Consider the following 17,801-nt stretch of genomic DNA (forward strand, 5'->3'; position numbering starts at 1 on the left):
TAGGCCAGGCTGTTTTGTGGATACTCTTTTTGGTTACTAAATTGCTTTTGTGCTTCTACAATGTGTGTGTGTGTGTGTGTGTGTGTGTGTGTGTGTAGGCATAACTTTATTCATTAAAACCATAACAGAGGGTCAGAAAAGGGAACACTGTATTTTTATAATAGGTTTTCAGGTACTACATTTCACTTAATTATAATACATATTTGTACAGGCTTGGATCTTTTTTAATACTATGTTTAATACAATAACTCTGCTGGTGAAGCACTATTTTCGTGCCATAGCCAAATTATGGAACTCACTCCCACCCACAATTACCTCCGTACCATCATGCACCCACTTCAAAACTTTACTAAAAGCACACTTAAAAACATGCTGGCTATGCCCTTGCAACTCCCATCCAACCACTACCTTTCTTTCCACTCCACTAACTACCTTGATTATAGCAAACTCAGATGCTCATAAGCCTAGTACTTATACAGCAGGAACTTCTCATTGTTACATTTGTTAATGCCTGTTATGTACTTCACAGATAAAGATTCTAGTTGTCTACTGATGCACTGTGTTCTTCATCTGTAAATATGTTGTAGTAATTGCTATGTTAAATTGTTAATCGCTATGTAATCCAATGTAACTACTGCCTGTTTATTTTACTGTGGAGCTTTTCTCCCCGGGCCTCTGCTGAAAATGGACCTACGTCCAGTCGGACACTCCCGGTCAACAAATTTAAATAAATAAATAAATAAATAAAATACTGTGTACTGCTTTAAACAGGTCTAAGTTTGTAATGCATACCTGTCAACTGTCCAGATCTTCGCAGAATGTCCAGATTTTTGCCCCAAATTTTGGTCTGTTTCTCATAAAATTGAGTTTTTTCTGGCAAATCACTGGAAAATAATTGAGGACTGAAGTCAAAAAAATAATGGTAGAGATTTGAGTTTCAGACTTCTTATCCTTCAGACAATTCATGCTAATACCCTTGTCCTCCCATTGTTTGTGGCTTTGTTCAGATTTTATTGCTGTATCAGGGTAAGTATGTTGTGAGGCGCTTCAGTAAATCTAGAAAGAACCGGTCTAAATCTGAGAACAATCATAATTTTGTGCGTAAATCATTGCAGCTGAAGTGTGCGTGTGCCTGCGTGCGTGCGCGCGCGCGCGTGTAAGTAAGAGAGTATGTGTTCGCGTGTTTCTCTGAGTCTCTGTGCGTGCGTGCGCAGTACTTTTGTTGTGCACAGGGGCTGCTGCTACAGCAAACTGAAAGGCTTTAGCAGCTGCTGTCTGGTAAGCGTGCTGTCAGCTCGCTTCACCTTGAGTTGCAGTGACAGCTTTCAGAGAGAACCTACAGCTGGCAGTGTTTTCAGTTACCAGTTACACACCGTAGATGCTACTTTGTTATCCCAAGGATCAGGGGTGAAAGACAAAATTCGGGGATTTATCAGGGACACTATACCTCTCTGCACTCAGCTGAAGGAATCAATGGCTGTGCATTTTTACAGTTTGCCTGTGTTTACTGATCTTCAGTTCAGTCACGATATTTGTGGCAGTGAAAAAGTTTTAAAGTAAAATCAGAAACAGTTGAGAATGTCATCCACTCTGCTCCTTGTACTTCTCTGCACTTGTCTTATCTGGAATGAAGGGGGCTGGGAAAAGGAGTTTGGAAGGAGGGGTCAGTTGACATTACGTCACAAAATATTGAGACGCACAGCTGGACCTCATCCTATCGATTCATTGCGAGAGCCATCCTAGCAGGACGAAAAGTAGTGGAGCTGGGTTGGCTACCATATGGGGGAGCTTTGTGGTGTATCTCAAAGCAGCTAAGAGAGTCACCACGGAAGATCAGCCCCATTGAGTTATAGCTGGTGCAGCCACAAAAAAAAAATTAACTTTGTGCAAAAGCTCCGGGATCAAAAAATGGGACTCGGAGCTGATGAGTACAGTATAACAAATATCGGATGGAGGAAGGCAGTCGGTGCAACAAAAGGGACACCGGGATCTGTAGCTAGCGCACGGACTAGTACCCAGTGCATGCACACTGTAAGGTGGGGTGCAGAGTGCAGGCAGATGAGGAGAGCCTTCACTTCGATTAGGAGAGGGAGTGCGGTATTATCCATGCTTTTCTGGCAGATCTCCCTTTTCCACCTGTCGCTTTGGACACTGGTAGGCAGTCAAGAGTTGCCTCGGAACGGTGATGGGGTCACTGGCCATAGTCTGCATCCACCTTACTTCAACTTGGCAGAAGGTGCCCAGATCCAGGCAACAGCAACTTGTGGAGAGGAAGAAGGAAACGGCGGGTCCATTGAAGATTTGTATTGCAAGTTAGTGGGTGGTCCAGTGCTCGGAGACCCCAGTCAGACCATCCAGGTACCATGCTTTACTACTAAAGACGGACGCCAATTATTAAAAAAAAAAGAAAACTGTGTGTGTGTGTGTGGTTTGTGGAAGGGGTGGTTTCTGTGGATTTGTTGCGCTAATGTGCATTTCGCGTTAATTTACTTTGACGGTGTTTAATTTATACTGTCATATAACCCGTTTTGGTTGACACTCGTATACCTCTTTACTTTGCGCATGAATCCTAGTTAAAGTTAAGGTAATGGGGTTATAAAAAGCCAAAGTTACGGAGAATTTTAAATATTACTCTAATCCAATTAAAAAGTTAGTCTTACAACCAAACCGTGTAGCATCGACACGCACCACAAAACTTCAATACCAGTATAATTATCTTTCCTTTTTTGTAAAACTTTACCAATGTTATAGAATTTTACATCGTCTTTCAATTTAATAATGCTGTCTTAACCAACACTCTTTGTGTAATTGTAATCTTCAACAAGACTGTCAAGTTTCTTTCTAGACTGTTGTTTTTGTATTTTGTACTTTGTCGTTTGTATTGTAATAGGTGTCTTGTATTATCCAGTATGTATGGAACATTCTGTATCTTGATTTTACATTTTGTAGTACAATATGAATTTTGGCTTATTGTATGGAGCATTTCTGCCCGGGCCTCCGCCGAAAACGGGCACCCCTGCCCAGTCGGACTTCCCCGGTAAACAAATGTAAAATAAATAAGTAAAAAGAAGTGCATTTTTTGAACCCTAAGAATTAGGAAACTCTTAATGCCGGGCATTATTCCATCCATCCTGAACCACGTTTTACCCATTTTTGCACATGGAGTTGTGATGGCACATCAGTAGTAACCATCATACCCAACGACTGTCTAGACTTTTTCCTCATATTTTTGGTCCGTTCCTCATAATATCTGTGATTCTCTGGCAAATCGCTGAGGAATGAAGTCACTAAATAATGACAAGTATTTGAGTTTCAGACCTCATATCCTTCTGAATATGCATCCCAACACAAATCCGGTTATTAGTAACTTTCTAAGCGTATAAGAGCAATATGTAAAACATGTCCCTACTTTTAGGCCCTTGTCCTTACATTATGTTAGGCTTTGTCCTGATTACTTGCTCTAAGAGGTTGACAGGAATAGGGACTATCATCTAGAACCAATGTTCATTGACAGACTGTAATCCACAATGATTTACCAGAAATTCAAACATTGGTTTGAGATGCAGTGCAAAACATATAAAGCAAGATGAAGGCCATGCTACAAAATGTTGGGCATTTGAGAGGTATGCGATTATACCAAGAGGATGGATGTCACTGTACCTGGCATTCCCTCTGCACTGAGACTATATCATAAATAGTTAACAGACCCGGTACACGAAGGCACACGTTGCCTGAAGTCTGATGTTGAGGTTATGTCTATGTACCTCATTGTAGCCTTTTACGTTTAGGATGCCCGCTGATGGCCACTCTACCGATGGTGCTGTTCACTCCGTGATGGCCATTAAATGGGGACGGGATTGGATGGCATTTTCCGAATGCCCTTTTATGGGTCTCTTGGTTCTACATCACTTTTACTAGGTCTTAACTTAGTTTTAAGGACCATGATAAAATGCGAAGCTCAGCAGAGATGATTCTTAGCTGTTTCTATTCAATGATTAGACTGGACCAAACTTCCGAACTTGGGCTGACGCGCTAACCATTTGTCAGTGGCAATGTCATGCTGGGAAGTTTGATAATATAATTAAAAAAAAAACTTACATCATACTGTCAGAATTAATCACCGGCTCCAGTTAAATATACAGAATGGCTTAGTTAGCTACGATCCGGTCTGCCACGGTTCGATTCTTAGCTATGTCTTTTTTTAAGCATTTAGCTGTCCTTTTTTAAAGAAAATTATTATTAATTTACTATGTTTACGATATATAAAAAAAACTTTCATTAATTTAACACATTTATGATGTCTATACATCGTTTAGCCGTCTATAAAGAGCACAGAGCTTCAGTTAAAATGCTGAGATCTCTTTACTTACTTTTGGACAAAGACTCACTGTATTTTTTATTTTTTGTTTTTCATTAAAACGTATCCTGAAGTTATTTTTTTCAGTCAATCCCCCTTGATTAACTCAGTAAGTCCCCTAGGCAGAAATACCTCTTTCGCTCTCTGTCTCAGCTTTCATCTTCCCCAGTGAAGAACCCTGTCTCTCAGAGCTGGAGAAATGTGGGCAATTGTTAACTTTTTCCAGTAACATCGTGATGGTCAAATGTTTTATTTTGTGTTCAAATATGATCCACTGTTATACAGCTTGGGCTTATGTGTAGGAACTTCTAACACTAAATATGTGACAAACACAGAGAACATTTATTTAACCTGGAAAGTCCGGACTAGAACGCAGCCAGTTTTAAGCGGCGGTCTGGGAAGAAAGGCTCCAGATGCATGTCTTTGTAACGTGGGAGGAAACCCACATGAAAGCAGGGAGAACATGCAGACTCCACACAGAAGGCACCCCAGCCGAGAATTGAACCATGGAACCTGTTGTTGGGAGGCAACAATGCTACCACTGCACCACTTAACTGTCTCAATAACTATGAAGCAAACCAGGAACTGCTTTTTCAGAATAAACTACAGTGTAAAGGTACACCTGACAGCCCCAGTCTGGTTATGTGGTTTACTTACTGTATAAATAGTAAGCTTGTTGATAAACCAAATACATATTGTTTTAAAGCATTTAGGGGATATTTTTAAGTCTTGTAAGGTGTTATTCCTAAACATAATAGACAAGCACTTCAGCTTCGGATATTTTTTTAGATCCAAGTTGTTGTAACTTTCATGTTCAAGCCACATTCAGTCTTGCACGTGTAACCCCCCTTTCCTAAATTGGACCACACAACATTTTACATAATTGAAATAAGTGAACTGACAGGCATACAGTTTTGATGATAGACAGAAACCAAAAAGGTCTTATTTGTGTTTCAGATAGACTTCGCAGCTATCCTCTGCCATTTCAATTACACTTTTTGTGTAGCTGTTCCTTACCCTGAATTGGATGATCTCTTTCTGCAACATTTTCCAGCTGTCCTGCCACTCTCTCTCTGTGAAATGGTACTTCCTTCCTTCTGCTGTAAATCAAGTTCCAACTGTCAACCATGTGTTTTCTTCCACAAGTCCAGTCCTGTCAGATTTCCCCTCATTACCTATTGTCTGTCGCATCCTTCTTTTTCCCAAATTAAACACTAACAGCATCTGTAACTTTTCTTCACATGATCTGTCGCCTAATATTTCCTTTAGAATTATTTTACCTTGTATTATTTCTTTGCTGTTGGTTCGTTCTCCCATTTATCCAATTTCACATTATTTGTTTTGCTTGTGTGTTTAATTTACTTTAGTTAGGTGTGAGGGCTACAGTTTTATAGCCATTCAGTATATGCTACAGCTCGATCGTAATTAGGTAATGGCTGAAAAGGGCCTAACTGCTCAAAATGAATAAATGGTTTGTGTCTTTCGTCTTTTCCCGGTTAGGGGTCGCCACAGCGGAACCCCAGTCTGCTAATGATTGGTAGTTGATTTTTACGTGCCAAGTTACCAGCCCTGACGCACAACCTTCAACAAAGGTACACCCATTCACGCATTTCTCCACGCAGAAGACGCTCTAGCTGGAAATCGAACCAGACAGCGTCTTAACTGTTAATTCATTTAATTTCTGAAGTCTTTCTATTCTCTTTCTCTACTAACTTAATTTTTTCCCCCCTAAATGGACTCCAGGACAAGGCATTGTGTTCTGGGTATTGCCCATCCAAAGTATTTATTTTATATTTTATTTATTTATTTATTGGTATTTGTTAACCAGGTTAGCGCAACTGAGCCGGGCCCATTTTCAGTGGATACCCAAGGAGAAAAGCCCCAGAAGTATTACATATTTTTACAATAAAACGAATAAGAGTAAAAAATTAAAACCACCATGAAACATAATAAGAGAATCAACAGTTAGAGAATATCTGTACAATGAGTAGTTTAAATAGCAATTTACAGGTCTAGAGAGTATCACACATACAAATAGATAAACCATTTTTGATGATTTACAAGACAAAACAAAAGTTTTGATGATTTACAAGAATCAGCTGCTTGATCATTTCAAATATTTAATTTGCTGCCAACGTGGTACTTACATCTACCGAGAGGTAAGGTCCATGTCAAATCTTGCTGTATAAAATATTTACCAAGGACTACAAACATCTGTTATAGTATCATGGCTTGGTCAATTTTAGTTCTTCTGGCCAGCTAGAATGGATAGCAAAAACCTTTTAACATTAGGCTTGGTCAAGCAACCTCTCTTTTTCGTATGCATCTGCCACTTTATCATACTAAAGCTCCTCCACACTGCTCTTGAAGTTCTTCTGTTGAATACATTAATGCCTCCTGTGTTATTGTCAGTCCTGTTGGATACATTAATGCCTCCTGTGTTATTGTCAGTCCTGTTGGATACATTAATGCCTCCTGTGTTATTGTCAGTCCTGTTGGATGCATTAATGCCTCCTGTGTTATTGTCAGTCCTGTTGGATACATTAATGCCTCCTGTGTTATTGTCAGTCCTGTTGGATACATTAATGCCTCCTGTGTGATTGTCAGTCCTGTTGGATACATTAATGCCTCCTATGTGATTGTCAGTCCTGTTCAATACATTAATGCCTACTGTGTTATTGTTTCTTCCTTCTGTTGTATAGTTTGTTTATAGCAGGGGACCACCAGATTGGCTTCCTTTTTTTGGAAAAGAGCATATTGGTTCTATTTGGGACAGTGCCTTAGTGTAGGATTCTGCAGTCGAACGTCCAGATCCCATCTGCGTGGGTGTCGTGAAGTTTGTCACTTCGGACTTCATTCAGTAGCATGGAGTTGGCTTTGGAGAAGTTTTTAAGGAGGTTTCCTTACTGGGGGTGGGGGTGAGATGTGGATGTCAAGGGTGATTTGCTTATGGTCAGACCTGACCAATGAGGGGGTGACCACTGGTGTGGAGCATCTATCTCCCATGTTGGTAATGACCAGGTCTAGGATATTGGAGCCCTTGGTGGGACAATGGATTAGTAGTTGATCCAGGGCAGTGGAATTTATGAATTCCGAGAACTGTTGGGAAAAGGAGTTGGTACCCGAGTAGTTTTCCCAGTTAATGGTAGGGTAGTTGAAATCACCCAGTATTAGGGTGTTTGGTTGTATCTTAATATTTTCCAGTATGTTTAGAAAGGTGTAGTGAGAATCTTGGGGCATGGTGGGGGATCTGTAGCAAGCTACAATTTGGATTGCAGTCTTACCTAGTGTTCATTGCACCTGGAGAATTTCAGATGCATTGTGTTGGGCAACTAGCCTGGAGGTGTGACTATCCCTGGTGAATATGGACACTCCTCCAACTTTAGTGTTTCGGTCTTGGTTTTTTGGCCGAAAAGTATGGTAAGAATTGTAGCCTGGTATTGCAGGGGTGCTCTCTGGAGCCTTGAACCAGGTCTTGGTTACTGCACAGATATCGATGCTCTCCATTTATAGGAGGGCCTCGAGAGAGTGCATTTTGAAGTTTAGACTTCTAGCATTGAGTAGCATTACCTTCAGGTTTTGCATGCTTGTATCTGTTACGGTGGTGGTTTTATCCTTTGAACTTTGCCTAAAAAAGGCACTATAGGGGTGGCAAGAGGTTTAGCCAGTAACCTGAATCCCAGGGGTGACAGGTGCAGACCATCTCTGGCAAAACATCGTGGTTTGTCGATCATCTCTTCCCAGGCAGATAAATACTGGATCCCCTTTGAATGACATCAGAAGCTTAGCCAATTGTTGAAGTCAATCATTTTGTCCTTATACTTTGGTATAATTTTGGGCGAAGGCAAGATGCTACTCAGGTCTAGGGTCATACCTGCCTGGGTCACATGATCCAAGAGTTCTTCCATGTCTCTTTTCATGTAGTCCAGGGAGGTACATCTCAAGTCATTCACTCCAGCATGGACAATGACAAAGTTGTATTTGTACTTATAGGTTCATAGATTAGTACTAGACTAACTGCCCTTGTGAGCCATTTTAAGCCTAGCCAATTATCCCCTGTGAGATTCAAACTCTGTACCTTGTGTTTGTAAGGCAAACAACTTAACCATTAGGCCATCCACCCACTTGCTGTGGAGTGACTTGAGTGCATGTGTTATGTGGCGGATCCTGGAATCCAAGAGGCAGCTGACTGCAATTTTCTCCTTGTTCAGCCTGGTGAGTGGGACATCAGTATGCCTGACTATAGAGTCACCTATGACTAAAGTGTTGGGTACATTGTCTTGCCTTAGGGGCTGTTGTTGGGTGGTACACTGGTGTTGTGAGCTATGTGTCACTTTGTGACTGGTGTTTGTTTGCATTTTAGCTTTGGAGGTCCTTCTTGCTTGGGCAGGTTAATGTTAAGGGCCTCCGCATATGTGGGTTTAGTGTTGCTATGTGTGGGTGTTTATGGTGTGGGTTTCAAAGGGCTGTGAGTTGCTTGAGGTGTAATGCTGGTATTAACCTTCTCCTCTTGACTGTCTAGCACAATCTTGGTGGGAGAGAGCTTTGCTTCCAGTTTGGCTATGTAAGTGCTTCTCTTGCAGGTTGTAGTGTTGGGTGGTAGGAGGAGAGGATTGTCTGTGTACATGAGGCAGTTGCCGCATTGCCCCAGTATGCCCAGATTCACCAGGTGGACAGGAGAAATCACCAGAAGCTGACCCCTGGACATGCCTGTTTAGGTGCTTTTTTGTAAAGTTTTAGAGCTGTTTTCCCTTACCTTTGCAAGGTACTTTGCAATTACAGGCTGTTTAATGCCTATGATTAATTTCTCCTTGTTGACAAGGAGAGCGGAGTGCTTGTATCAGTTTCAGACTTCCTGTTATTGTCAGTCCTGTTGGATATATTAATGCCTCATGTGTTATTGTCAGTCCTGTTGGATACATTAATGCCTCCTGTGTTATTGTCAGTCCTGTTGGATACATTAATGCCTCCTGTGTTATTGTCAGTCCTGTTGGATACATTAATGCCTCCTGTGTTATTGTCAGTCCTGTTGGATACATTAATGCCTCCTGTGTTATTGTCAGTCCTGTTGGATACATTAATGCCTCCTGTGTTATTGTCAGTCCTGTTGGATACATTAATGCCTTCTGTGTTATTGTCAGTCCTGTTGGATACATTAATGCCTCCTGTGTTATTGTCAGTCCTGTTGGATACATTAATGCCTCCTGTGTTATTGCCAGTCCTGTTGGATACGTTAATGCCTCCTGTGTTAGTGTCAGTCACTCCCGAAAACCACAGTACAATAATGTAACAATTCCTCTCCTCCTCACACCCAAGCTTGGTAGTTGTTGTCATGAAGTGCATCTCCCATATTCTACCCCCATGAAATTCCCTAGCCCCACCACTGCATACCCCCTTCTCAAGCATATTTTATTTTTTGTATGATATGCCTCCCATCTCCCATATGGCACTCATAACTAACGGGTCATATATTCATGTCATGCACCCACTGGAGCATATACTAATGCAGCACTAATGAATGTAATGGTGTAGCAGTCAGAATGAAAATGAGTGGCAGCTTCCATAGGTTCATAGGTTACCACTAGGCTAACTGCCCTTGCAGGCCATTTTAAGCCTAGCCAAATTTCCTGTTTGGTGTTTCAAATAAACTGTCTCATTTACTGCTTAGATTAACCTTGCCCCTATACGGACTATTGTATATTACTTCTAATGATATAACCTCATAGATTAGTACTAGGCTAACTGCCCTTGCGGGCCTAACAATTGCCCATGTAGCAGTGCCATTGGTGTATGACATTGTCTGGCATCACACCAGCTCGGCATGTCCCAGCCCTGCAGCCCCGCCCCTCCCAATCCTACACCTTCAGGGGGCTGTTGCAATAAAAATAAGCATTACATGAATTAATTATAATTCAAGCGAACCTGAGGGAATCTCACATGCAAATTTAAGTAGTAAGTACAGCACCATAACGAATGCCAAGGTTAGTCTAGTCAAAGAAGGTAAGTAATTGTTTACAGTAACATGAAGCTAAGCATACTAGTATAAATATCACCTTGACTCACCCATGAAAAAAGCTACTACCTAGTGGGACTAACCCAGCCAACAATTGATAAATAAAATAATTAAAATAAATATGAGACACTGTCTGCATATCCCCTTCATCACAGGTCTCATACTTCCTGTACAGCCTGCGTACCCACACCAGTGTGAGTTAAGGTACCCTGCAACATTTCCTGTACAGCCTGCATACACACACCAGTGTGAGTTAAGGTACCCTGCAACATTTCCTGTACAGCCTGCGTACACACCAGTGTGAGTTAAGGTACCCTGCAACATTTCCTGTACAGCCTGCGTACACACACCAGTGTGAGTTAAGGTACCCTGCAACATTTCCTGTACAGCCTGCGTACACACACCAGTGTGAGTTAAGGTACCCTGCAACATTTCCTATACAGCCTGCGTACCCACACCAGTGTGAGTTAAGGTACCCTGCAACATTTATAGTTTAAATCCAGCACATAATATGAATGGATATCTCTGCTAAGTCGGCCTAAATGTGCTTTGATACATTTATTCCTTTTTGTTTTGTTTATTTATTTATTGACATTTGATTACCAGGAAAGTCCCAGTTGGATAGAAGCCCATTTTTAGTGGAGGCCTAGAGAGAGAAAAGCTCCAAATTATTGCAAAATATTCTAAGAACAATAGTATTACAATCTTCAAAAGTAAAACAAAAACATTTACAGTTTAAATAATTATAATAAATTAGACATAATATAAAAGCATTGGTTAAGAATTCATACAAGTTATATGACAATCATTTAATATTTAGAGAAATTTTAGACAATTTAATTTGTAGAAAAATGAAAGGCAAGTTAATGTAATACAAACAGGAATTACAATATGACGTGAGGGAAAAATAGGCTTATGGTATTTTTAGAGAGAAAGTCGGGGAAGAGAATTTGATAGAAGCAAAGAAGTAAGTGAAGAAGGGAGAGTACAGAGGTATAAGGAATGAAAAGGTACTTCTTCACATATAGGGATATAGTTTATCCTGGTTTTGAGCAAGAAGAGAGATACCTTTTACCTAGGAAGTGTTTCAGAGTGGTTTTGAAAGATGGGCTGGAGGGTATTGACCTGATGGATGCAGGTAAGGAGTTCCAGGCTTTAGCAACCTTGCACGAGTACAGACAATGCCTAACAGATTTGATAGGTTTGTGGACAGACAGAAGTTTTTAGTAACTGCATTGCAATGACTGATTGGGAACATAGTTGTGCAGATGTTTTTTAGTGCTGGACAGAATGATGTTAAGTGAGCATGTCCAGCTGTGTGGGACATTTCTGTTGTACAATTACAATGGTATATAGTAAAAGTACAAAAACATAAACAGATTAAAGTATAAAGTCTAGAATTAGTATTGTGCGGTATGAATAGAGAGACTAAAGTAATAGCAAGCAAATCTATAACGTACACGGTAACATTAGTCAGTGAGATGATTGCCTGACAGTGCTTCATTGTACACCATTGAGAAAACTTGGGTAGAAATGACTTAATACATTGAAAATGTCTGACTGCTGCAGATGTCAGCTTTTTACAAACCCATACTCTGAGAGTAGTATTTATTAATAATCATACACTTATCCTGGTTTGACATAAACAAATGACTAATGATATGTGTCCTAATTGTCAGCAACACCACTGGTCAGTACCAACTTTCATAGCAGTTCTGGTCAGTATCAGCAATCTTAATAGTACTGGTCAGTACCAACAATGTTAACAGTACCGGTCAGTACCAACAATGTTAACAGTACTGGTCAGTACCAACATTCTTAATAGTACTGGTCAGTACCAACAATGTTAAAAATACTGGTCAGCACCAACATTCTTAACAGTATTGGTTAGTACCAACAATGTTAACAGTACCAGTCAGCACCAACATTCTTAACAGTGCTGGTCAGTACCAACAATGTTAACCGTACTGGTCAGGACCAACAATCTTAACAGTACGGGTCAGCACCAACATTCTTAACAGTATGGGTCAGTACCAGCAATGTTAACAGTACTGGTCAGTACGAACAATGTTAACAGTACCGGTCAGCACCAACAATGTTAACAGTACTGGTCAGTACGAACAATGTTAACAGTACTGGTCAGTACCAACAATGTTAACAGTACTGGTTAGTACCAACATTCTTAACAGTTCTGGTCAGTACCAACAATGTTAACAGTACTGGTTAGTACCAACATTCTTAACAGTTCTGGTCAGTACCAACAATGTTAACAGTACTGGTTAGTACCAACATTCTTAACAGTTCTGGTCAGTACCAACAATGTTAACAGTACCTGTCAGTACCAACAATGTTAATAGTACTGGTCAGTACCAACATTCTTAACAGTACCAGTCAGTACCAACAATGTTAACAGTACTGATCAGTACCAACAATCTTAACAGTTCTGGTCAGTACCAATGATGTTAACAGTACCGGTCAGTACCAACAATGTTAATAGTACTGGTCAGTACCAACAATGTTAAAACAGTACCAACATTTTTAACAGTACTGGTCAGTACCAACAATGTTAACAGTACTAGTCAGTACCAACAATCTTAACAGAAAACCTAACAGATATTACAGGGTCCCTGAGTCCCACAAGTTCCTTTTTAAAACTCCTATTGAAGATCCAGAGACTATTTCACAGAGGCCCAAGGGCATTAAGGCTTCTACTGCTAAAAATCCTAACCCTTCTGATAGAGACTCCAGGGCTCTGGATAGATGGGGTAAGAAGGTTTACACTTCTGCAACCTTGGCCATTAGGGCTTTAAACTGCCAGTTTCATATGTTAAAGTATCAGCAACATGTTATTGGACTGCTGAAACAGAAAATTATGTTGATTCCTGACTGTGTGGAAAATAAAGAATTACAGGATTTAATGCATTCTGCTGAACAAGTTGGAAAACATACTTTGCAATGTGGTTTTGATTCATTAGAGGCCTATTGCAGGGCTGCTGATACTGGGTCTGTGCTCAGAAGGCATGCTTGGCTTAAGGAGCAATCTTTGCCTGATCATGTTAAAGCTAAATTGTTGGATGCTCCTTTAAATCAGGACCACCTGTTTGGCAACAAGGCTGAGGAAGTTCTTAAAAAGATGGAAGATAAAGCTAAATCTATGCAAACTGTTAAATATTTTTTTACAAGTTCAGCCTCCTAAATTTAGTAGGCACTGGCCCTCTAAGAATTGGTCCTTTCTAGCCCCTTCCAGGTCTTCTCAAGCCAAACCCAGACACAGAAAAAACAACAGGTTTCAGTCCCAGGGGACACACAGAACTAAGCAGTTGGGGGCCTCCACTTCCAAATCTGGGAATAATAAGACTCCCCGCTATGGTAAACTGTCTCAATGACTTCCTTTTAAAATTTCCTAGCACTTATTAACCGACTGCCCCTTTGGGGGGAAAGATTGCTCTTCATGCAAAGAACTGGGAACTCATTACCCAGGACAAATGGGTTTTAAATATAGTGTCCCAGGGAAACAGATTTCACTTCCACACGTTGCCAACACCAAGCGGGTGGCCGGACCTACCCCCAAATCAGTGGGCAGAGGCCCAAAAACAAGTACTTTCTCTCTTAAGCATGGGGGCTATTCAATTGGTACCAAAAGAGGAAAAGGGACAAGGTTTCTACTCATGACTTTTCCTGGTACCCAGAAAATACAATTCATGGTATCCTATCCTGGACCTGTCTACTCTAAACACCTTTTTGGAGATTCCAAAATTCAAGATGCTGACTCTTCACCAGTTACTTCCTATGCTAGGCAACGATGCCTTTTTGGCAACACTAGATTTAAAAGAAGCATACCTGCACATCCCAATCAGGGAATCTTGCAGAAGATACCTACGCTTCAAAGCAGGCTACATGCACTATCAGTTCTCTGCACTGCCCTTTGGCTTATCTACTGCACCCAGGGTATTCACAAAGTGCCTAGCTCCAGTTACTGCATTTTGCAGGCAAAGAAATATTCAAATGTACCCATACCTGGACGATTGGCTAATTCAGGCAGAAAGCCAGGACATACTTTTGAATCATCTGGCCTTTGTACAAAGGGTTCTAACTTGTCTGGGGTACACAATAAACAAAAAGAAATCACACCTGGTACCCTGTCAACAAATTATATTCCTGGGAGCAAGCTTGAATACAACTTCCCAGATGGCTTACCTCACGTCAGAGAAACAAATTCATTTGACAACCTACTTCAAACAAGTGGCCACAAAAACCCTGCTTATCTGTAAGACAAATACTGCAAGCCTTGGAGTTCATGGCCTCCTGCATTCTTCTAATTCCATATGCAAAACTGCATATGAGGAAACTCCAGTGGTATCTAAAAAGCCTATGGTATCAACATTCTCAAGACCTAGAAACAATGATTCCTATCATACCTTGCCTTTGCCTAGAGTTCCTTTGGTGGGCAGATGCCTGCCACCAAAATAAGGGACTACCTTTCACACCACCCACTGCCACCCAAACACTAACTACAGATGCATCAGACTATGCATGGGGGCTCACCTGGCAGGGAAGTGCATTCAGGGCAAATGGAACCCAAGTCAAATGCACCTGCATATCAATCAAAAAGAAATGTTAGCTGTACAGAATGCTCTGACAGCCTTCAAGGACCACATTCTTCCAGGACAACTCATGGTAAAGACGGACAACACCACTGTTATGTGGTACATAAACAAGCAGGCGGTACACATTCTTACCCCCTCTGCAGATTAGCCATGGCATTGTGGAACACAGCCTTGAGCTACCAAGTGCATCTACAAGCTCAATTCCTGCCAGGAAAATTAAATACAGTGGCAGACGGACTAAGCAGAAACCTCATGGACTCACACGAGTGGAAACTGGAACCAAGGATTTTCAACATGTTGACAAGCAAATGGGGCAGCCCAGATATAGACCTGTTTGCCTCTCCCCAGAACTATCAATTGGACAAAGTTTGCACAAGGACTCCCCACAAACAAGCCTGGAAAGTGGATGCTCTGTCCTTCAGCTGGAAAAACCTATCAGTCTATGCCTTTCCCCCTCTGCCTCTGCTCTCCAAAGTACTACTAACAATCAAACAGGACAAATTAAGGATGATTTTGATTGCTCCAGACTGGCGGTGCCAACACTGGTACCCCCTCCTATGCAGTGTGTCACAGTTATCTCCATGGCACCTGCCTCAGACTCCTTCCCTGCTGTCTCAGCAGGAGAACCAGATTCTGCACCCTCAGCTTCTAACACTGAACCTTGCAGCCTGGCTAATTACTTAATCTCTCCTTTACCATCCCTCAGCAAACCTGTGATGGATATCATTTTACAGACAAGGAGGCCTAGTACTAGAAAATCTTATGCTGAAAAATGGAAAAGATTTTGTGCCTGGAACCAATCTCAAGGGATAAGCACAGCAGCACTCAGTTTACCTCAGATTTTACAATACTTAACTGAGATGCTTCACAAGGGCCTGTCTTTTTCCTCCATTAAAATCCATGCCTCAGCCATTTCAGCTCATTATAACACAGAACCTCCTCTCTTCTCTCTTCCACTGCTCAAGCAGTTCCTCAGAGGGGCCAGAAATTTGAGACCACCCAAAAGACCTCCAACCCCAGCCTGGAACCTTAACTTTGTCTTGGAGAAACTCACTCTACCTCCTTTCGAGCCAGCTGCTGCTGCAGACTTAAAATTTCTTTCTTGGAAAACAGCTTTCCTTTTAGCAATCACTTCAGCTAGAAGGGTATCTGAATTACAGGCCCTAATGGCAGTGGAGCCTTTCATCATCTTTCATGCGGACAGGGTGTCCCTCAGAACCAATCCATCCTTCATGCCCAAGGTGGTATCCAGAGTGGCTCTTAATCAGTCCATTCGTTTGACAACCTTCTTTCCCAATCCACAGAATAAAGGGGAATGGATACTGCACTCCTTAGATGTGCACAGACAACTTAGATTCTACTTGGACAGGACTAAACCTCAAAGGATATCTGAACAACTGCTGGTGGCATTTCCTGCAGGGGCAGAGGGGAAGGCTATTTCAAAGCCATTGCATTAATTTCTGCTATAAGCACCATGGAAGACCTATCCCCCAGGGGATCAGACCTCACTCCACCAGGGATGCATGTACCTCTACAGCCTTTCTCAGAGGCATCCCTACCAGGGACATCCTAGAAGCTGCTACCTGGAGTTCTGTACATACTTTCACCAAGCATTATCATTTGCCAATTTTCTCTAAATCCAGAGCTGGCTTTGCCACTGCAGTCTTGCAGGGCCTTATAGCTGGCCCTAATGCTATCTAAATTCCTCCTCCCAACCATAGCTTTGGAAATCTACCCAAATGTAATGACTGCAACAGTGAAACACCAAGAACATAGTACAGTTGTGTACACTTACCATAAATGTAGATGTTTGAGTGTATTCACTGTTGCAGTCCTGGTTACCCTCCCTCCAGCCCCCTAACTTCTTTTGGCTATACCTCTACTTTACTTTACTGTGCTTAAAAGCCTTTTTGGTGTGTTTGCTTTTTTGTTGGAGGTATATCTTTGTACTTTTATATTTAATTGCTTCCCATTAGGGGGCACCTGACATCTGGGGCAAGAAAAACTGCTGTAATGGCATCGGCTGCATGTTTTATACCCATGACGACCTGACGTCATGGAAGATGAGACAGCAACTGACACAGGACCCATGACTTTGATAATCATGCCGACTGAGGGCAACCTGCCAGCAGATTACCCAAATGTAATGACTGCAACAGTGAATACACTCGAACATTTACATTTGTGGTAAGTGTAGACAACTGTACTTTCCCATCTTTCTTATGATGTACATGAGTTTGTTTTTGCTACTATTATAATATTAATAGACCAGCACTTTCTTAAATTGATCTGGCCGAATCTCTGAAGCATTTAGTACTAATCAGTTATAGGTTCATATATATATATATATATATATATATATATATATATATATATATATATATATAGATATATATATATAGATATATATATATAGATACATGTTATCACCCAGGATTCTTGGGGTCTGTCAATCATTCGACAGGGGTACTTCATTATTTGGATTTTCCACCCTCCTTTTATGGGCATTCCTCAGCCTCCTCAGGAACAGCTTTCTTTTTTCCCAGAGGTTCTTTGATATGTCTTGTCTCAGGGTACACAAGAGGTGCTTGTGTCTCAAAGGGGGGAAAGGGTTTTATTCAAGAATATTTCTAGTGCCCAGAAAAGTAGGCACTTGGAGACCTATGCAAGACCTCTCCCATCTGAATACCTTTCTGCAGGTGCCTTCCTTTTGGATGTTGTCCCTTCAGTACCTTTTCCTGTGTTGCTCCTTCAGGCCTTTCTGGTGTCTCTGGACTTCAAGGATGCTTATTCTGATCCATCCTCTTTTCAGGAGATTTTTGCA

General features: G+C 41.3%; 1 protein-coding gene across 1 annotated transcript in view; it reads left to right on the plus strand.

Annotated features, from left to right (window-relative positions):
• The first annotated feature begins 1,721 nt into the window (after positions 1-1,721).
• The window catches only part of LAMA5 (laminin subunit alpha 5), a 1,615,491-nt gene continuing 1,599,411 nt past the window's right edge, over positions 1,722-17,801 (plus strand). Inside the window, exon 1 of the mRNA XM_044090412.1 lies at positions 1,722-2,358. Within this exon, the coding sequence (XP_043946347.1) occupies positions 1,909-2,358 (450 nt within the window). The 5' untranslated portion in view covers positions 1,722-1,908. The remainder of the gene's footprint in view (positions 2,359-17,801) is intronic.

The sequence above is a fragment of the Protopterus annectens genome, chromosome 12.part0 (genome assembly GCF_019279795.1).
Source record: "Protopterus annectens isolate FY-2018-M chromosome 12.part0, PAN1.0, whole genome shotgun sequence".
Taxonomy (NCBI): Eukaryota; Metazoa; Chordata; order Ceratodontiformes; family Protopteridae; genus Protopterus; species Protopterus annectens.